Source organism: Neopelma chrysocephalum, unplaced genomic scaffold (genome assembly GCF_003984885.1).
Source record: "Neopelma chrysocephalum unplaced genomic scaffold, ASM398488v2 Primary Assembly neopelma1_381, whole genome shotgun sequence".
Lineage (NCBI taxonomy): Eukaryota > Metazoa > Chordata > Aves > Passeriformes > Pipridae > Neopelma > Neopelma chrysocephalum.
In genome coordinates, this window is record NW_020898045.1 from 410,044 (window position 1) to 432,611 (window position 22,568).

At 41.1% G+C, this 22,568-nt stretch overlaps 1 protein-coding gene across 1 annotated transcript in view; it reads left to right on the plus strand.

Moving 5' to 3' along the window:
- The window catches only part of SHANK2 (SH3 and multiple ankyrin repeat domains 2), a 318,764-nt gene that overhangs the window by 63,060 nt on the left and 233,136 nt on the right, over positions 1-22,568 (plus strand). The window contains exon 11 of the mRNA XM_027706520.1: positions 10,959-11,025. Coding sequence (XP_027562321.1) covers positions 10,959-11,025 — 67 coding nt within the window. The remainder of the gene's footprint in view (positions 1-10,958; positions 11,026-22,568) is intronic.

Here is a 22,568-nt window from a genome sequence, read left to right on the forward strand (position 1 = left end):
TGCCTGCTCCCCTCAGTCTCAGCCTTGCAGATGCTTCATTCATTCAAGTTTGTACTCGGCTGAGCTGTCCCTTAGTTACCACCCGTAGCAACTCACCAAGTGTCAATTAAACTCCTTCCCTTCTTCCCTTAAATTGGCAGCAGAGCATCTGGCGCTGCCTGGCGTGACAGAGAGTGAGGCACTGCAACCAGTTGCATCGTTTGAAGGAAACATCTGTCTGTGAGACATTGAGTGAGACGCTGGGGGACTGTGACAAGCTTGGCTTGTGCCAAGGCAGAGCACATATCTGTGTGAACACAAAGTTTGCAGTCATGCTCTGTGTTACACACCCTGACAGTGACATCCAGCTCCTGTCTCCGCTCCAGTGCCTTGCCCAGTGAGTTGTTAACCCCGTGGCTTTGTGCTTCACAGCCCTCAGTGTGTCTCAGCTGTGATTTGGTTCAGTGATTCCATCATTTTTTGTCACAGCGGCACTATGAAGACAGAGTATTGTGGAAATACGAGGTGATGCCACTGTCCAGCTGCATGTTTTTACCCTATTTTCTTTTTATTTTATATGAGTTACCTCCTACTAAGATCCATCTTCCTGCCTTAGCTTTACTTTTACCTCCTACTAAGATTCATCTTCCTGCTTAGCTTTACTTTCTGCTCACTTCCCTGTTGTAGGTAGAGGTACTTTCCCAGGTCAGTCGTGTATGTTATCAAAGGTAATTTGATAATAATTAGGTGCCCATGTTAACAGCCTTAGTGAGGTCAATTAAACTTGGGAGGGAGCTGATAAATGATTCACTTTGGTTACTGTCATTCACACAAAATTGCCTCTAATGATGATAAAAAACCCCCACCACCCCAAGATAATTTCTGCTCTCTGTATTGTACAGGAGGATATGGCAGAGATCCCAATCAAATGTCTGCAGCAGAGAAAGCTCCTAGTTTGGGTTTAAAAGCACTTGCTTGAACTACTTAGTCAGGCTTTTCTGCTGGGCTTTGATTGACACCGTGCTGGGACGCTGCAGGTGAAGTCTTTCTGATTCTGGAGCTGATGCAAAGTACAGACACCCCTTAAAAACAGGGCAAAAAAAGCAGCAGGTTTCAGTGGAAGTTGCATGTGAGTGATTTTTTGATTTTTTTATAAGATGCATAAACAGGTTGTATCAGATTTGCAGAATAACGTGACAAAGGACATGCAGGTTTTTGATGTAAGATATGTGTCAAAAGGATGAAATGAAAGGACATTTGCTGCAGGAATGAAAAGATCTGAATTATGGCAAGACTGCTGTATATGCAGTTTTTAAAAAGCTGCAGTTTTTGAAGCTTCAGCATAACAGAGTCTGTGGATAGCCTCTAGTTGTAAAGTGCTACCTCCAGCCTTTCATGGTGATATTTCATGTCCATAAACACCCATGTGATGCATTTTGATGACTGGAATCCAGTTCCTACTGGAATTGGAAACAAACTTTCACTGTAGTTTTGCTGCCTGTGCTACTTTTTCACTGCCAAGAGGAGATGTCTTGTGATCAAAAGAAACCTCAAACAAAACCTTCTTTCCTGCCATAACCTCTCAGTTTTAAATCTAGCACTTGTCTGCAGAACATCCTGAAAAGCAAAATATGGCTATTGAAAACCATGTAAATTCTGAAACGTGGAGAGAATCAAACTCCAGTATTTTCTGCCAAGATTCTACATTACTACTTTTTTCTAAAGTACAAAGAAATTTAGTGCAAATATAGAACTTCAGTTAGTCTCTGATTTAATTTTCATCTTGATCAAGGGGAGAATTTACACCACCTTAATTTGGTTCAAGCCCTGGATCTTGTGAAGGCCTTTCACTTGTCCCAATGCATTCATGCCCATATTTTTATTTGAACACACTATAGCTTTGGATACATTTAAGATACGTTTGCATGGAAAAGGGACTGTGGTTGCTGTGCTTTGTAGTTTGCAACTGTACAAATTGAATGAATGTAATTTTGTGTCTTTCCGATTTTTCTCTGACTTCACTTTCTCCCACACACTTTACCCATCAAATTCAGGCGAAGTACATTGATGTCATGCCAAGGAATATTTCTACATTTTAGCTTTTTTTTGCTTTCTTTAGATCTTGACATATTTTTCCTTCATTTTGCTGCTCGGATTTTACATACTGTTTTTAGCCAATTGAAGTGAATCAAATTGAGGAAAAATGGTTCCTTGCTGAATCCAGTGCTTGATTCAGAAGCAAGCACAGGAACAATTCCCTGTCAAGCTGTCTCTTAACTATCTGGAAATTTCTTTTTTTTTTTTTTTTCCTCCACAAGTAATAAAATGTGTTTATCACTTGAAGAGCATGTTTATACTTGAGGTTTAAAATCTGCTCTGTATCAAAAACTCTTTCATTTGGGTAGCATAGCTGCTGTCTCACAAGCTGCCTGTCACTGCTGAATTCCTCGTTGGAATTTTATGTGCTAATTAGGGGTAATGTCGAGGAGAGGTATTACAGTTTGCTTATAATGCAGAAAAAACCTCAGGTCTACACATAAATGTTGCTTTTATGAACTTGAACCAAGCCAGGTTGCAGAATGTGGAGGTAAAGACAGAGCATTTGTACAGCTCTGCTTTTGCTTTCCTAGTGCTGTTTGCCAGGGAGAATCATAAGTTACACTTTAGGGCTGTACAGAGGAGACTGGGGACCAGAATATGGTATGTTAACCATGCTGAGAAGCAGTTTCTTCCTGGAGTAGTTCCTGGAATGAAGGTTGGCTTAGAAGTGGTTAAAACAGTAATTTTCAGATGTTGAGGTAGGAGTGCACCAACTTGCCGGTCTCTGACCTCCCTGATCACGGAGTCATACAATCACAGAATGGTTTGGGTTGGAAGGGACTTTAAAGACCATCCAGTTCCAACCCCCTGCCATGGGCAGGGACACCTTCCACTAGACCAAGTTTCTCCAAGCCCCGTCCAACCTGGCTTTGGAAACTTCCAAGGATGGGGTGCAGCCACAACTTGTCAGGGCAATAATCTGATCTCTGCAGATATCATGATATGCATGAGTCTTGTGACATATCTGAGAAGAAACGCAGTCTAAAAGTTGTAGCAGGATTAAGTTGAACCAGTGTTATTGATTTATTCTAATGCATTTTCCTCCCAGGAATCCATCAACATTTGAGGTAACACAACTGAGAAGTGCACAAAGCGAAGTATTTAATTACTGTTAATATTGCATTGAAAAAATAATTACATTATTTTCACTAGTAAGTATGGTGATATTATATGTGTGTTAATTATTTAAAGGACAAAAATCATTATACTGCACAAGCCATGGTCATAGCTGCTGAGGATTATTGTAGAACAGAAATGTAAGTGTATTGAGTATAATTTCTAGGTGACAGACAAATGTGGAATGGAATTTTTGCCATGAAATAGATACACTTGGAATGAAAAGAAAACAAAATTACTATATTTACCCGTTGCATTAGATAGAAATTTTCGATGGAACAAGAAACAAATTGCCAAAAAAAAATGTAACCTGAAAAACATTAAAAAGAAATTGGAAGAAGATCTGGATTCAGGGTCTGACCATGATAAATGGTGTGTTCAGTTGTTTGTTTTAAACTTCGTGTGGTAATCTAAAAAAGTTATTCTGAAACTGTATTATACTTGTATACAAGTCTTTCTTGTACTTTAACTAGCCAGTAGACTTTATAACCCAAACTTAATCAGTCTGTCCCTCTTTACACCAATTGTTACTTGCTTAGTCCAAAATTAAAATCAGAGATTACATCACTGTGTTCGAAACCGTTTGTTTTAATCTGGGTCCTTCTGCAAGGATTTCCAGGGATGCAGAAAAAAAGGATTCATGGTAATCCTATGCAGTTTGATTTAGAAGTAGTTCAGTGAATTCTTTTTTTCTAAGGCAGCACACCCATGCAAACAATAATCATAATCCTGTGTTTCAATGGGACTTCTTCTGGTTGTGGTAGGATACATGGAAAGTTCACTCTGAGCCCTGCAGAGAGTATGAGATTCACTAAAGGCAGAACGAGACATACTGTAAATAATCTGGTGCTGAATGAGAAATTGTCTTAGTTTAACAAGATTAGAACTTAGAAATTAAGAAACTTCACGTGGAAGTGTGGAAAAGGAAAAGAACAGCTTTTTATTAACAAAATCTGCATAAACAACAAATGGCGCAATCAAAAACTTTCAGAAGAAACAAAAGTCCCAATTCCCCAGGTGGGGGGGGGAGAAACCTGCGGCAACCTGGGGAGTGGGGAGGGAAGGCAGGACTGTCCCGGCAGTTCAACAGCTGCTCGCAGCCACGAGTGCCCACAGCAGCCAGCAGCCGATGGCTTCACAGCCAGCAATGGAAGAGTCCTTTTTCCCACAGGCAGTCCCAAGGGCAGAATACCTTGCTCTGAGATGGGTCGGTCTCTCTCTCTCTGTCATTCTCTGCAAGGTGTCCCGTGGCGAAAAAAACCACTTCCTCTTAGGAAAAGAAAAGGAGGCGGCCGAAACCGGGCCCCTCTTTCCCCCCGCCCCACTCTGTCTGGTCGGCCAACCAAACCAAAAACCTCCCAACAAAAGACTCTCCAGCCGTGTCCCCAACAACTGCGCTCCCAGGGAACCTCCCACTTCTCCCACTCTCGTGTTGCCCAGCGCATGCAGCTCTGCTCCATCACACACCCCCTCTCTGACTCCCCCCATCCCGGAAGAAACAGTGGGAAGCAGGAAAAAAATGGGACACTAGGGAAGAAATTCCAACATCTCTTTTCAAACCTATGACATCATCTACCCCTGAATTTTTTCCATACTAACATGCTATATCGGATTCAAACTTTCCAACCATATACATACATACATTACCCCAACTGTATACATATTACAGGTATTTACATACAAATATAAGCACAGTGTTGTGGGAAATTCACCCAAAAATGAGGTCTCCTTGAGGTATACACCATGTTTCTCCATCTTCCTGCATCACCCACCACGTGCTACCTGATCCTGGAGCAAAAACAATGCCATGAATGGGTTTGCCTTTGCTTGAGGCAGGATTAATCCAAACTGTTTTACCTACATACCTCTCAAGTGAATTACTGGGACTTTGTCTCCATCTGCAGTGTGAAGGGACTCTGATTGGGCAGGGCTGGCTCAATTGGCGGAGGCTCTGGTGTTGACTAACCATGTAGCCTTTGCTAGGTGCTGATCCCAGTGCTTGAAAGTCCCTCCACCCAACACCTTTAGGGTGGTTTTCAACAGTCCATTACACCGTTCAACCTTCCCCATGGCTGCTGCAGGGTATGGGATGTGACACACCCACTCAATGCCATGCTCCTTCACCCAGGTGGTAACTAAGCTGGGTCAGATAATGGGTCCCATTATCTGACTCAATTCACTCTGGGGCGCCTCAGGACTTGCTTTTCAAGGCCCAGGATGGTATTTCTGGCAGTGGCGTGGGGCACCGGATGCGTCTCCAGCCATCCAGTGATGGCTTCCACCATGGGGAGCACATAGCGCTTACCTTGGTGGGTTGGTTGGCAGTGTGATGTAATCAACCTGCCAGGCCTCCCCATATCTATACTTACTCCAACATCCACCATACCATAGGGGCTTCAGTCTCTTAGCCTGTTTAATGGCAGCACAGGTCTCACAATCACGGATAATCTGGGAAATAGTGTCCATGGTTAAGTCCACCCCTCGGTCTCATGCCCATCTCTGGGTGGCATCTCTGCCCTGATGGCCTGAGGCATCATGGGCCCATTGCGTTAGGAACAACTGTCCTTTATGCTGCTAGTCCAGATCCACCTGTGACACCTTGACTTGTGCAGCTCGGTCTGCCTGTTCATTGTTGCGATGTTCCTCATTGACTCGATTTTTGGGCATGTGGGCATCTACATGGCGGACTCTCACAATCAGCTTCTCTATCTGGGTAGCAATGTCTTGCCACATATCAGCGGCCCAGATGGGTTTCTCTCTTTGTTTCCAATTGGCCTTCTTCCAACCACCCCCACAGAGCATTGGCCACCATCCACGAGCCAGTGCAGAGGTAAAGCTTTGGCCACTTGTCTCGTTCAGCAATGTCCAATGCCAATTGGACAGCTTTGAGCTCTGCGAATTGGCTCGATTCCCCTTCTCCTTCAGTAGCTTCTGCAACTTGTCGTGTGGGGCTCCATACAGCTGCTTTCCATTTATGTTTTATCCCTACAGTGCAACAGGAACCATCAGTATGAAGGGCATAGCTCATGTTTCTTCTTCTGGTAGTTGATTGTATGCTGGGGCTTCCTCAGCCTGTACCTCCTGCTCTTCTTCTTCATCTGCTAGACCAAAATTCTCACCTTCTGGCCAGTTTGTGATGACTTCTAGGATCCCAGGGTGATTCGGATTTCCAATATGGGCTCGCTGCGTGATCAGAGCGATCCACTTACTCCATGTAGCATCAGTGGCATGATGTGTAGAGGGCACCTTTCCCTTGAACATCCAGCTCAGCACCAGTAATCGAGGTGCCAGGAGGAGCTGTTCTTCTGTGCCAGTCACCTCCAAGGCAGCTTATACTCCTTCATAAGCTGCTAGGATCTCCTTCTCTGTTGGGGTGTAGTTGGCTTCAGGTCCTCTGTAGCTTTGGCTCCAGAATCCAAGTGGGCAGCCTTGGGTCTCGCCAGGCACCTTTTGCCAGAGGCTCCAGGAAAGACCTTTATCCCCAGCTGCAGAATAGAGTACATTCTTCACATCTGGTCCTGTCCTGACTGGCCTAAGGGCTACAGCATGGGCAACCTCCTGCTTGATCTGTTCGGATGCTTGCTGCTGTTCAGGGCCCCAGTGGAAATCATTCTTCTTGCGGGTTACCAGATAGAGAGGACTTACGATTTGACTTACTCCGGGATATGCATCCTCCAGAAACCTATGGTACCCAGACAAGCTTGTGTTTCCTTCTTACTGGTCAGTGGGGCCATTGCTGTGATCTTATCAATGACTTCTGTCGGGATCTGACGACATCCGTCTTGCCACTTCACCCCCAGGAACTGGACCTCTCAGGCTGGTCCCTTGACCTTACTCTTTTTGATGGCAAAACCCAGGAGAATCTGGATGATTTTCTTTCCTTTCTCAGAAACCTCCCCTGCTCTGTCCCCCATACGATGATGTCGTCAATGTACTGCAGGTGTTCTGGAGTTCCACCCTTCTCTAATGCAGCCTGGATCAGACCGTGGCAGATGGTGGGACTGTGTTTCCACCCCTGGGGCAGTCAGTTCCAGGTGTACTGCAGCCCCTCCAGGTGAAAGCAAACTGTGGCCTACACTCTGCTGCTAATTTGCAATGTCACTAGTGGCGTACCACCTCGCTGCCTTGGAGTCCAGCTCCTACTGGAGCTCCAACATGTCTGGCACGGTGGCACTCAGCAGTGGGGTAACTTCATTCACGATAGTCCACAGTCAATCTCCATTCTCCATCAGACTTACGCACAGGCCAGATGGGGCTGTTGAAGGGTGAGTGGGTCTTGCTGACCATCCCTTGGCTCTCCAGCTCACGGATCATCTTATGGATGGGGATCACAGAGTCTCGGTTCGTTCGGTACTGCCGACGATGCACTATTGTGGTGGCAATTGGCACTTGCTGTTCCTTGACCTTCCACAGTCCCACAGCAGAAGGGTTCTCTGAGAGGCTTGGTAATGAATTCACCTGCTAAGCCACCTCTGTCTCTACAGCAGCTATTCCAAAAACCCATCTATGTCCCTTGGGGTCTTTGAAATATCTGTTCCTGAGGTAGTCAATGCCCAGGATACATGGGGCATCTGGACCAGTCACAATGGGGTGTTTCTGCCAGTCCTTCCCGGTCAAGCTCACCTCAGCTTCCAACATGGTCAACTCCTGAGACCCTCCTGTCACCCCAGAAATGGAAATAGTCTCTGGTCCCACATGTCCTGAGGGCATTAACATACACTGAGCACCAGTATCAACCAAAACCTGGTATTCCTGTGAGTCTGACGTGCCAGGCCATCTGATCCACACAGTCCAATAGACACGGTTCTCCTGTGCCTCTGCCTGGCTAGAGGCAGGACCCCTCTAACACTGGTCTTGGTTGGGACCATCACAGCTCTTTCCCTGTGAATACATTTGGGAGGAACCTTCTAGCAGGTCAGATCCTTGTCCATGAGATACCGGCACTGCACTTACTCTCATGGGCTTCCCCTTTTCTCTCTCCTTCAGCTCTTGTCCTCGGGCTGCTAGGGCACGGGTAGGTTTCCTGTCCCACTGTCTCATGTCTTCTCCATGATGGATTAGGAAGTACCACAGCTTGGTTCGTGGGGTCTGTCCGCTCTCTCTAACTGGGGAACACCTGGCTCCGACTTCAGAGGCTCTGGTTTGCGCTGGTGCCACGTGGAAGCTGTTTTCCTTCATCTCCTCTCTAAGTTTCTTCTGTTCATCCTGTACTTCTGTAGTCAGTGCCTTGAAACTCTTAACCATTGTCTCTATAGTGAAGATATGGGCCTGTAGCGGGGTGTGGACCATGCTGTCGTACATCCTGAGTTTATTCGTTACAGAGCCCACTGCCTTTCCATTTCCTCCAAAGTGCAATGATGCCAAGAAATTGGTGTATACAGGTAACCGTACCTGTGAAAGGCTCCACCACATCTGTGATATACACCTGGTGTCATCGGGGTTGTGACTGGGTTGCCCATCCTTGTCAAAAAGTGTCTCTAACAGTGCCATTTCTCTCAAGGCATTGGATACCTTCCTCCATGTTCTTCCAGGCTGTCTCATAATGGTGCTGCTGCAGGAAGCCTCTGTAAACAAACTTCTGTCTCACACCTGTTAGAAGTCACTCCCAGAGAGAAAGGGGCTTTGACTCCCTCACGAATGCTTGCTCGATACCCACATCCTGGGCCAGGGATCCCAAATACCTTGCTTCGTTGCTATCAAGTGACAAACCCTCACCCATAAGGTTCCACAATCAGCCAGGTCAAAATGGGCTTGTCTTGGCATCAAGTAACATCATTCCACATATTGCGGAGCTGGTCATATGACAGGGATTTGGGAAGGATCTCAGGCTCTGGGTCTTCCACTGGCTGTGAAGGCCCTGATTCCCCGTCCTCATTAACTGGGCGTATTGACTTGGCTTTATACTTCTTCCTCTGCACTGGGGTCACTTCTGCTGGCTGCGACTTCCCTTCTGGGTCTCCCCCCTCTGAAATGTGTCAGTCTCTCTCTCTCTCTCTCTCTCTCTCTCTCATTCTCCGCAAGGTGTCCCATGGGAAAAAAAACTTCCTCTCAGGAAAAAAGAAAAGGCGGTGGCCGAAACCAGGCCCCCCCACCCCACTCTGTCTGGTCGGCCAACCAAACCAAAAACCTCCCAACAAAAGACTCTCCAGCCGTGCCCCCAACAACTGCGCTCCCAGGGAACCTCCCCCTTCCCCCACTCCTGCGCTGCCCAGTGTGTGCGGCTCCACTCTATCACCCACCCCCTCCCTGACTCCCCCCATCCCAGAAGAAACAGATGGGGGGTGGGAAGCAGGAAAAAAATGGGACACTAGGGAAAAAATTCCAGCATCTCTTTTCAAACCTATGACAGAAGTGCATATATTTTCTATCTGTGTAATTCTTTGATTTTTAGGTGAAGTGGCTGTAATGGTCGTGACTCCTGATTGAAGCCTGCTCTGAGCCTATAATTTAAAGCAAGTTCGAAAAATCTTATCGGCATAATAGTTAAGGTTTTCTTCCTGTAGCTTGTTGCTTATGTGTAAAGTCTCCATTTTTCAAGGATTTCCACATTAGTTTGTTTTGATTGCTAGTAAATAAAATTTTGTCCATTCAATTTCCTGTGCTGAGTGCAGAAATAGGATCTAATGCTTGTTACATTAAAAGATATAACATTAACTGTACTTCATAAACCTCCCTAAGACCATTCCAGCATTTAGGTTTTTCTTTGCATGATTCTTCATCCCTGAGATTTGTGGAGAGGCACAAACCAGCAGAAAATCTTCCTTAGTACCAGCTCAGGAATTTCCTTGAGCTTTCATTAATTTCTCATGTCTGACAATACCCCTGTATCCAGGGAAGTCCCAAAGCAGGATTTTTTTAAATATCTTTTTTTTACCTACACCCTGCAGATGCAGAAGCTTCTACGGGAAAGGTCAGCCCAACAAATACCTTGTACATACACCGGGAAAACCCCCCAATAGGGGGACAGTATCTATTAGCTGCAAAATGGAGCCAGAAGAGACAATATTCAGAGTAAAAATAGGAGAAGAAAAAGTGAGGAGACACCAATGGCACAACCAAATCACCCAGTGGAGATGTTTCTCTTTTTAAGTGCACTTAGATGAGAATTCTGAATATATAGTTACACATCTGTGTTCAACAACCAGGAAATAAATGAAAAAGAAAATTGTGATTTTAGAACTTGATTTGTTTTGATTTAAACCCTAAACCCATGCATGACTTTACCAGTTTCTCTCAGTCTTTTTTTTTGTGTCTTACTGGTACCTTGTAGTTCTTGGTCCTTCTTCCCCAGTTGTCTCATTTGCTTTGCATTTTAGCTCCTGTTTTTATTGTTCAGGTAAGTGGTGAGGAAGGAGCAGTTAAAGGGAAATAATATCTTCAGTGTGTCTCTCCAAGCCTGCTCCTGTAGCATTCCCCATACATCCATACAGCTCCAAGAGTTTTGGGGATGCTGTGTTTAATGTTCACTGCTGGGTTTGGCTGCCACAACATGAAAAGCAGCAGCTCTTCCAGGAGCCTCCTGAGCCTCCCCCCATCACAGCAATCCTAGGAAATGGGGAGCTGGGGGACTGGCAGTGCTCTTACAAATAGATTAAGATATAATTTCTCAATTTTGTTGCAGAATAGAAGCAATACAGAGTCACTCTACTTTGTGAAATGAAAATATATTTTCATGATTTTTTTTCTGATACTATAACATGTTTATTTTCCTTCTTAACAAGTGATGGCAATATATTAATTGTACCTATTTTGCAATCCTTTAGGTGGCTATAATAGCTGGAAATTTTGAGCTTGCTGAATATATCAAGAATCACAGGGAAGCTGATATTGGTAAGCAAAATATTAACAGACACTGCAAATAAGCTCCACATGTTTAAGCCAGGGTTTTGCAAAGTTGTTAAATCTGGTTCTATGTGAGATTCTACTACAGGGCTGATGACAAGTATAATTTCAGGGAGGTTTTAAAAGTAACTCTTCTAAAAAAAAATGAAGATGGGGGAAAAAGCTGAAATGTTTTCAAAATGCGCTCTGAAAATGAAAATTTGGTAGGTAATGCGTAAGAATGGTAGATACTTTTTAAGTATAAATCAGTTTGTAACATATTAAATACACATCCACATACCTGGACAAGCCAAATGGGCTGTTTTGACATCACCAAAAATCAGCTTTCAGTAGGAATAATTGGTCAAAAGAAGATTGAGAAAGATGATTCCCTACAATTAAATAAATATGTGGCAGAATCCAACTCTTGATATCCATGAAAACCTTTCCTGTCATGGAGTTTGGTGTATGGCACTGGCTGAAGTGTAATGACAGGCATTAAAGGCCCCTCACTGAAAAACCTTAAGGCTCTTTAAAGATTTTTTATGTAGAGAGATTCACCATTAAAATAAAACCAAGTTTGATAGAAGTGATTCCTAATAGAGTTTCATAAAAATGATTTAAAATGCTTTCATTCAAGTAAATTAAAGTTTCACAGAAACATCCTGAAGTTGAACAAAAAAAGGCATTTCTTTTGAATGAGGAGGGTCTGTGTAGTCTGCTCTGGTTTAACTCTGTGATGCAAATCTGTAACTTGATAGTATTTAAGTTATATGGTGAATTAGGCCAGCTCACATGAAATTTAAGATTAAAAATTGCTCTGGATTAAGGACTGCTTTCCTGGTTGCATATGGTCTACAGGGACATAATTAAAAATTTTATGTGGTAATGTGAATTCTTGTAGCTCTGTGATACTTTCAGCTCATTCAGAAAACTGAGGACACATTGCATCAAAGTAATAATTTCTACATAAATTTCATAGTGAGTTTGAAAGGTTTTTTCCCTGGGATAGTGGGATAGTTTCTTTCCATGTAAGAATTCTTCATCCTTCTGGATTTATTATAATCTGTAAAAAATTAACTAAAACCAAATCAGTTATTCCTAATAGGTTTATTGTTGTTTATATTTGCATATGGCTGATGCTTTTATGACTCTGTGAAGATGTTTAAATGAAAGGAAATAGTTGTTTAGACTCAAATGTTCCCTTAATTTCTGCCCTGTTAGTTCTTGATAGTCTCCAAATTTTCCTGATGCCTTAATTTTTCAACTGAAAAGTAGAAATATTGGTATTTCCATGATTGACCTGCATTTCTTTGCAAGATGGTGGTGGATTGAGCATAACTATTTAAATCAGTAGATTTGTCTTTAAGATTAAATATTAAGTTATTTCCTCCCACCTAATTTAAGTTAGTTGGACATTTCTCCTTTAAGATTTACCACTCTAAAAAAAAAAAAAAAAGTGAAGTCATCAAAATGTCTATTTCTAGAATGTCTTCCAGTTAAAAAAAAAAGTAAATCAAGGAACCAAATCCTAAGCAGAAAACCCGAGAGCTGGTGTGATGATGAATGTGCAGAATGATGTCAGCATTTCATCTTCAACAAGCTGGCTTTAGCTTATCATACTTGTCTGGTTATCCACTATATCCATATGGTTTTGGATGTATTCCAACATAAATCATTTGAGTAATGTACCTCCTTAGAGGCAACAGAGGGGGAAGGAATAGCAAAGAGCTTGAGGAGTATCCTCAAGGAGATAAGGACAGATCAAACTCAAGTCACTTGAGAAACAGTTCATCATTCATCTCAGAAAGTGCATTTTTGGTTAGATACTGAATTTTGATATCCAACCAGTTAATTAAACTTTGTTGTAATTATTTTAGGCTCATTTAATAACTGTAATCACTTTGTATTTTGTAATTATTTTAGACTCATTGAATAATAAGCTACAACTGTGGGACATGCTTTGACATATGTGCAGCTTTTTGCGGGGGGGTCTCTTGTCTGTGGAGGTTTACGGTTGTAGATGATGAGCTGTTCAATCATTTCACAGTCAGCTTGTCAATGATATTCTTGATTATTCCCAATAGCATTCAATGGAATGAGGGCTTGGGGAAAACTCCACATTGCTCTTGATTCATTGGGCAAAATTCCACTTTGCTCTTGGAAAAGTTCTGACATAATCTTTTAACTTTTAGTGATCCTTGTACACAGTAGCTTTAGCCATAGATGTTTTTTTAAATGCAAGCATAATACACAACAAAGTAATAGAAGTGCCAATAATATATTTTTTCAGAAGTAAGCTACCTCCTTACCTGGATGTGTCATCCTAAGGGTGTGACTATTTTATTGGTGGTAGTGATTGGGGGCTGGACTTGACTGAATAGTTTCAAGAACAGGTTTTATCTGGTGACAGAAACAATTTTTTACATTTCTCAAACTGGAGTATTGAAAATATGAGAAACAATATTTGCTTGAAATCTCTTGAGGAGCTACACTCCCCATGTCCATCTGTTTTGACATCTCTTAGATAATTTTGTGGTCCCAAACTGCTGCTGTAGGAAGTCGCTGGTACTTTGATTGCGGAAGGTATTGTGTGGGTGTTTCCTAGTTTGTCAGCAGTCACAAAGCTGCTTTCCAGTAATGTTGCCAAAACTGCAGTTCCAGGGATCTGACAGCAGTGTGATTCCTGGTCCTGTGCCTTGGGGTGAACGAGCTGCTCTGGTCGTAGCAGAGGTTGCATCTCAACCTTCTAGAGGCAGGAGGGTGGCACTGCCTGTGGAAGAGGCTGAATTACATGTCTAAAAGGGAGCTGTTTTTAAATTTTTTTTTGTTTTTTCCCCTCTTTTGCCTGAATCTGTGCCAAACTGTGGTGCTAAGGCTGTCCCTCTTGTTGAAGATGATGGAGAAGCAGTTCAGGTGGAGAATGACCAGGGTATCCTCTAGCAGTAGAAAATCCTAATTTACAGCAGAGCCACTAAATCTTTGTTCTGCAGATCAAATCCCACAGAGATTTTTCTTTTAATTTAATTGTAAACTGAATTAACTTATATTGGACAGATGTGTTCAAATTCTGAAAAATTAGACATATATAAAATAGATTTCTTTGCAAAAATCATAAGAATTCACAGTTCTGTAAAAAGAAAAAAATGGAAAAATATTTCTTTTAGAGCCAAAAAAGATAAAAATAATGACCCATGGAGTAATGTGACATCTGACTGTAAGAGAGGGATGTTTTTCTAAGGTGTGTTTGGTTATTTCACTCAGATCTCACCAGATAAAAGCATCTACTTAGGGCCAATGTGAGAAAACATGTTTAGTCAGAGAGATGAAGGCTGCCTGCTTCCCTTTTGTAGAAGCAAAATGAATTAAGGGTTGTATACAAAACAGAAAACCAGAAGATTTTCAAGTGAAGTTTCTGATTTAGGGGTCAGAGCTGGTGGATTTTCTCTGAGATGTTCAGATGTTCTCCCTCCTTTCCCTCCTCCCTTCCCAGTTGTTGCTTCAGTCTGAAGAAAGCCTCATTCCTTTCACATCTTCATGCTGGGTGGGTGCAGCAATCTGTCTCTGGGATAATTTCACAGAGGAAGCTCATGATGAAATGAGGGACAATCTGTGGAAGGGGGGAACCCAAACCTGGAACCCGAGCCCATGGACTCTTCTCATCAGTCTGATCAGTACAGAAACGTCCAGGCAGGGTTGCACTGAGCAAGTAAATTCCTCTTTGGCTGTAAGCCCTTGTGTCTCCCATCAAACTGGAGCTTTACAGAACCTGCTTCCTCTTAGCCACAGTATCAGCATAAAAATCTGGTAGTTATTCCAACCTGTTAAAAATTTTTGACCTTTCCCTCAGGAAGTTCCAAGCCGTGTGGTCTCCCTCACACATCCTCTCCCTTCTCTGAGCAAGTCACTTCTTTCTCACCGTGCTCCTTTTCCCACCATCTCCGTTGCCAGTCCATCTTCCCATCCCAGGCAGTCTGGGTGACCAGTTTGTTGAAACTGTGGCATGAACAGCATTTGGCACAGATAACCATATTTTTTTTCACTCAGCTGCCATTTTCAGAAACAAACTGAGGAAAAAAAAAACCTTGCAAGGGATTCCTGTGGTTTAGTACAATAAAAACCACCTTGCTATTACTAACAGGAAAGTTTAAGTTAGTCTTATTTCAGACAGGGATGATGCAGTTGTGTAAGACAAACGTAAAAGATAAATGAGTCAAAGGAGGGGGTAAAAGGATACCAGTAAAGAACTAAAAACGAGATCCAGATTTAATTGTGTTCATGTCTTTATGAAGGAATCCCCTTTGTTTTCTCAACAGCTGTTTGAAAGGTGAATGAAAATTGCTATATCACATAAAAAGTAATCCTATTTGAAACAAATTACAATAGTATTTTTCATAAAGCAAGAAAACCTATTACCATAAGGTACTTAGAAGCTTGTTTTACAAGCAGTATGAAATGCTTAGCACAGCTTCTCAGGTTATTTCAATTCATCATCCCCCCCAAATTAGTTTTTTGAGGAATAATAACAACATCAAAGTAGCTTATTTTAATTATTACTTATTTTGGAAGTCTTTGGAACACAGAAGTTTATTGCATCTCAGTGACTATTGTTGCATCGTCCTTTCTGCTCTGAGTAATACATTACAGATACTGATGTGAAGTACAGCAGTTACACATCATTAAAAATAATAATAATAATAATAATAATAATGTTCCTTTTAAACTATTTTTTTAACTAGCTATAGCACACTTATAATTTATTTAACTTTATATGTTCATTTATTGCAAACTAAGAGAAAGTAATGGATTAAAAGATGTGATGAATAGAAAAGTTAATCCCTGATTGTTTTCATCCAGCCTGCAGCTGTCTGTGAGTAAATGAGCACAGCAGATTTAGGAAGCATTTGCTATACAGAATTTACTATGGCTTCTATAGGATGGAGGTACAAAACCCAATCATATATGTAAGAATATTGAAGCTTTCATTAGATACAGATAGGCAGATATTAAGTATGTTGCAAGCTGATAATCCTTTGGCTTGGATAACCTATTTTTAAAGCTCTCTTTTCCTTGGTCCTTTGTGATGAGATGAATTTTCACATGGATTAAATGACATGGGTTGTTCTTCTTCAAGTGAACAAGGTTTGTTTTATATTGTGCATCTTGTCCTTCAGCAGCTCTGGAGCTAAAAGCAATAGGATTCTTTTGTTTTATTTTTTGTTTGTTTTAGAAAAATGAAACACATTGAGCTTGTGTGCGAGTTTTTGGTAGTTGATTAGCAGAGTAACTAATACTTGGATACTGTTGCTAGGCTTCAAGTCAGAGTTCCTGTATTCCTCTATAATTATGCAGAGATATGTGTATGTGATGGTTTGTCTGTGCTTTCACATGGATTTTTTTATATTTATAGTATTGAAAATCTGCTGATATGGTAGGCTGTATGTATATTCCACATAGGGAAATCGCTCTTAAATAAAATATTTTTCAGCTATGAGTAAAATATATTTTTTAATTGGCATTGTGACTGTAAACATCTTAGAAAACATGTATTTTGTCATAGAATAAGCAGAACAGGTATTTCAAAACACAAGGATATGAGGTGGTTTGTGATAGAACTGCTTTTCTAACTCGTGTTCTTTAATTAGATCAGAGTGATTGAGGTCAGCAATCTTGGTTTTTCTGCTGTGAGTGTTGCTATTAAATGCTGGCCAGCCCAATGAATATTCTATTTGTTTACTTATTTATTTTGGGTTGGGGAACTGTTTAGTAATTTTGATTTTCATCAATCAAATGCCTGCAGAATTCTTCTCAGGTTGAGGGAAATCATTTTGAGACAAATAAGAGCAGAAACAAGAAAAGGCAGGAAATCAAAGAAAAAATCTACAAAACTGTCGGCGGCGTTAAACGACTTGTTCTATTTTTATCACGTTACTTAATAGAAGCAAAAGGGACAGAAACGTATTATATTTGTCATTTGTGAATAACATTAACCTGTTTCATGTGCTAGAAAGTATTTAAGGTGAAAAAAAGCATGATTTTAGTGTAATTAGGATGGCAAAAACACTGAGATCTTCATTTCTCACATTTTAAATGCATGTTGTCTGGTAGAGTGTCATAATCTTATGTTCCTTTTGCAGTTCCTTTCAAATATCTCTGCTAAATTAATAATTATTTCTCATGTCCATAGAAAAATACCCCTTTACATTAAAGACGTCTAAGGAAACAGTTACTGATTGGTATGAAATAAATTTGTTGCTATTATTTATCTGTTTTTCTCTGAAGGGTTGCAAGAAATAGAATTTCCTGTGCTCAGTCTTGCTATGTGGTAACAAACAAATTGGAAAACTGAGAATTGTGTGTTAATGTAATTACATACTGAAATGTAGGACAGAGCTTGAAAAACTTACAGTAGTTTCCTTTTTTCCCTTTGATCACAAGTTATTAATTTCTCTGTATGTGTTAGGGCAAAACAGTGCAGTGACTAGTTTTATTTCAAAGTTTAAACTTTATTTTCAGAAGCTGACTGTTCTTGGCCTTCGATGTATTCTGTGTATATAACATGGGACGAGTGCAAATTATGTAGTGGTGTGGTCATTGCCTGATTTCTTAGGTTTACTTGAAATTTTGAGCAGGGAAGTAAGGAGAGAACTGATGCCATATGTCAGTGCTGATATAAATACAGCCCATTTCAGAAAGATTTGGCCTGGTTTTGTAAACCAGTCTGTAGCCTGTCCTTGCCACATGCCAGGTAGGCAACGATTGCCACAGCTACTCCTGTTAAGAGTTTATTTTGCAGCCTGAACCAGAAGAGCCTTGTAATGGAGCCAAAAATAACCTACCAGAGGAATCCCAGACTGCTCTCAGTGCCCTTGAGCTAGTTTTGGTCCCAGGCAAAAAACTCCAGAGTGCAGGTCACACAGGGCTCCCCTGGAGTTGTCTGAGGTGTATGGGAGGGTGGCAGGGAAAGAGTGGAAAGAAAGGGGGGGACTTGCTGCGTGTTTGAGACTTGTCCCAGTCTTTATGTTCAGACCTAAATGGTTGGAAGTGTTTCCAGAGCTCCCAACTCCTGCCTTCCCCAAATCTGCCTTCTAGGTTTCTCCTAGTCAACTGGCTCCTCATCAGGAGAAATGCTTCTCCACACCTTCTAGGCTGGGACCATTGTATCCAGCAGCTGGGAATTGTCCTTTTTTTGGTAACATTCCTGTCATGAGAGCTGTTTCATCATGGAGTTGGGTCAGAAACCTTTCCCAAGCCCTTAGAGGATGTGCCTGCTATAAGGCATGATCTGCCACTGGTAGTGGCTTTTTTGCTCTTGGGGTTTTTTTAATAACTTTCACTGGCTTGACACCTCTGAGGTGCTGTACAGGTGAGTAAAATCAGAGACCGTGTACAGATCTAGTGCTAGTCACTGAATTAAAAAAAGAAATATGTCTATAAAACACAATCAAGTAAAAAAAATTATTTGAGGGTGCCAGAGACAAAAATGAAATGTATTTTTGTATATCAAAGAGTAAGATTTATGTTTTGTAAAGTAAGAAATTAAGTATTTGAGTCGATTCTACAATCCTCAAAAATTCTGGTGAAATCCATAATTCTAGTGAAATCCATGCTGTTGGGTTAAATATGCAGATCATGGGTCAAGTTGGGAGCAGACAGCAAAACTCTCACATGCTGAAATCCTGAACTAGTATTTCACTGGAACTTACCATAATGATTTCCAGTTAGTCCCTGTGAGTGAAATTCCCAGTGTTGTTCAGCCTGGTAGCTGGATCCTTCTAAGCTCTGTAGCTCCCTTTGGAGTTGCTGGAAATGGTCATCAGGTGACCCATCCCTCAGGATTCACTCTCCAAATCAGCCTTCCAGACAAGGTGTCTGATCCTACACCAGGATATCTTTGGGGGACAAGGGCAGGTACTAGAATAAGTCAAGGAGTTGAATTAGGCTGAGGGGATGTAAAAAGAAAATAGCACTTTTGAGTTTATATGTGACCTGAAATTTGTTCAGTCATCTCAGATTCAGTTTTATAGGTCATAGATCATAAAACTGGAAGAGGTTTATGTGATCATGCTGTCTGACCTTCTCGTAGTTTGAATCCTGTTTGAACTGGATCATAGACAGGAAAAACATTTTGTCTTGTCTTGTTAAAGCTCTGCTATACTGTAAATGGCATTTGGAAAACTGTACCCTGGTCTTGTGATCTGATGGGTTTGAATCCTTTTGTTTTAGTTGTTCTGGAGTTATCACCCCTTCTTTAAACAGATGTATCTTGTTTCTAACATCATTTTGGCTGCAGCAACTGAGTGTAGCTGAGTCTCCTTAACTGTACCGTGTCTGTGCCACGTTTCTCTCCTAAAGCCACTCCCTCCTTAGAAACTGAGAGCTGGTCTGAACTATGAGAGAGGAAAAACTCTGAGGAGGAGATGTAAAACTTGAATGGAGGTTTAAATTAAATGTAAGAAAATACCATGGACTCGGGTGGGTTTTATTTCTACTGCAGTTTGATCAGTATTATCTTAAGTGCCTTCTCAGGCTGCAATAAAATCTGTCTCCCTGAACTTTCTGTAATTGTGCCTTTTTTAAGAGGCTGTGCCTACTGGAAGTTGTGTGATCAGTGTATTTCAATCATTATATATATATATATATATATAGGTCTCCGTGTACCAAAACAGGAGGGTTTGGATGGCAATAGCAATATTAGGATATTAGAAAACCAGTGGCTATTGAGGTAAGGGAGGCAGCCCAACAAGGGGTGCTACAGAAAAAAAATTGTTTGAAGAGTCTCACAGAAAATTCTGCTATTCCTGAAAAGTTAATGTGGTTTTTTTAAATCATTTTTCAACATGAGCCTCAAGAGCTCTCCAAGATTGTGTCAAATGCCATGTGGGATTTCAAACGGAAGCCAGGTCAAAAATAGAGGGAAGATGAGTGGAGAAATAGATGTGTGCAGACTCCCATGGCTCTCTTATTTCTTCCATTTACAATGGTGAGAACACAGGAAAAAGAGATGAAAGAACATATATATATATATAAGGCAAAATAAGATTGATAAAAATAGTCAGGAATGCTTCCTGAAGGACATTCCTCTGTTTCCCAAAGTAAATGCAGAGATGGACTAAAAACCCCAGCAAATAACCCCCCCACCAAAAAAAACCCTGAAAACCAAACCAACCAAACAAAAAAAGGGAGGAGAGGGAAAAAAACCCCCGACATGAAAGTCAGTGGGTAAAGTAGGTCCTTATGCTGAGCACTTCATCACAAACCTCTCTATGCACCCAGTAATTTCCTTTATGTAATTAAGCTGCCAGTAGACCACAAGGTTAAGACTAATGGCACAAGATTGGATTTGTAACTTCTGAATATGTGGATTTTTGTGTGCCATTGTGTATCTTAATCACTGCATTATTGAAAAGAATTAGGTTCAATGTAACTCCTATTTGGGGAAAGGAACAACTTACATGGAATAATTGGGTCTGGATGGGGAAAGCCTTCCAAATACAAATGCAATTTGGTTACATTGCCAATCATATGAAACAAATATTTCTATTTAAAAAAAACTTTGTATGAATAAAAACCTAAGTGTTAGTATGAGCTTAGTGACTGCAAGGATAATGTCTCTCTTTTTAGATCAGTTCAAAGACCCTTTTTAAGTTGGCCTTTTCAGTAATTGCTAGTATTCTCCCTTTTGAACAGATTTATTGCACTACATTGACTCCCTTACTTGAAACTCCGCTTTCTATTATGCTGAATTTATATTTACATTGCTTTTTAACAGCTAAACATACCATTTTTCATCCAAAGCAGGTTATTTATCAAAATAAAGTTGATGTTACGTTTCCCATTCAATACACAATGGTTTGACAATTTACTTTTAAGAACCGAAGCTTCACCAAAGAAATTTCTTTTGATATCTTCTGAATAATCTGATTTTAATAACAAGGTACAAGTGTCAGAACTTTTTGTGAAAGTTGATCTGGTAATATGCAATCTCTTTAAAAGGAAATAGTATCCTAACACTGAGTGTTTGTTGTCAGGTTATAGATGAGGCTTGATAAAGAGACAGGCTTTGAAGCAGAAAGGGACAGCTTTGTAATGAGTGTAATATTTCACACTGTATTTCACACTGTTCACAGCATTTCACACTGGTTACTCCATTTATATCTCAATCTCCTGGGCTGTGTCTGAGTTGACAGTCTTTCCCTTGGAGTTCAGGATAAGCTGCATCTCTTGCAGTCGAGGTCTTGCCACACTGTGGAAGATATCTCAGAGTAAACACTTGCTGAGTATTTAAATCAATTCTCCCTAGGATCTTGAACAGAGATTCCAAGGAATCCAAGGCAAATGATATTACCTGAATCGTGTCTGTCAGTACCTGTCCATTTTAATGAGCTGGTGTTTGGAGATTTTTTTTTTTCTATTTTATTTCATTTCATTGCCAGTTGTGCTGGTTTAAAAGTTAACCAGCAAGGGAAAATGAACTCAATTCAAAAGAGAGATTTATAAGTCAGAATAACAATTTATTAAAATAATGCAATAAGTACAATTATACAGACAGACAATTGGTTTTAACCCACAAAACCCAAATGTACAACCCAGCACCCTGGGGTATGAACAAGAGTGGTGTACCTTGGCCCACCCCCGAGTCCAAAGCAAAGGGAGAGGGGATAAACCTGCTGGTGGGAGAGCTGCTGCAGTCTGGTCAGAAGTGGTGATTGCAGTCCAGTTGAGGGTGGTGGTCTCAATCTGGTTGAAGGTGGTGGTCTGCAGTCTAGTTGAAGGCAGTGGTCTGCAGTCTTCCTCTGGATCCCATGAGAGGTGGCAAGGTTCCCCAAAACTCCCAGTTATATACTCTCCAGTTCAGGTGGGGGTGCTCAGTCCCTCCCTCAGAGTAGGGAATTCCATAAAAGGGTATCAGAGCAGGGAATTCCATAAAAGGGTATCAGAACGGGGAATTCCATAAAAGGGTATGAGGACAGGAACATCCCCCCACCTCGCAGGCCTCCACTGACAACAGTTTCTGGGGAATGGCATGGAAGGCTATAGAATACACCGTTTTGGGTTATACCCATCCAGTGATGAATTGGTCCCAGCCATTCTAACCAGGACACCAGTTTTCCACTTCATTGACAAAATAATGTGTTTTAGATGATTTTTGCAGCTGAATCAGAAGGATGTCTTGTTTACTGTTTTCCATGGTTCTTTCCAATCACAAGTGGAAGTCCTAAAGGAAGTATATGTTGTTTCTTACATTAACTGTTTTTAAGGATATCAGAGAAATAATTATTTTGGAGTTATCTGTCTTTGTGAGTTTTCAGGAATAACTGAACATAGTAATTTAAGACAGAATTTAGGGATGGCACATGTTGTTAAGGGATGAAAATTTTAATTTCTTCAATTTCCAAGTTAACCAGTCTGACAAAGTTTTATTTCCTAGCCTATCTAAACCTGTTTTTGTATTTGGGTGTAACTATGGCTACAAACACAAATAAGGTGGTTATGGAATGAGCTTCTGGTTTTGCACCACTTTCTCTGGAGCATCTCTCTCCACTCATTCC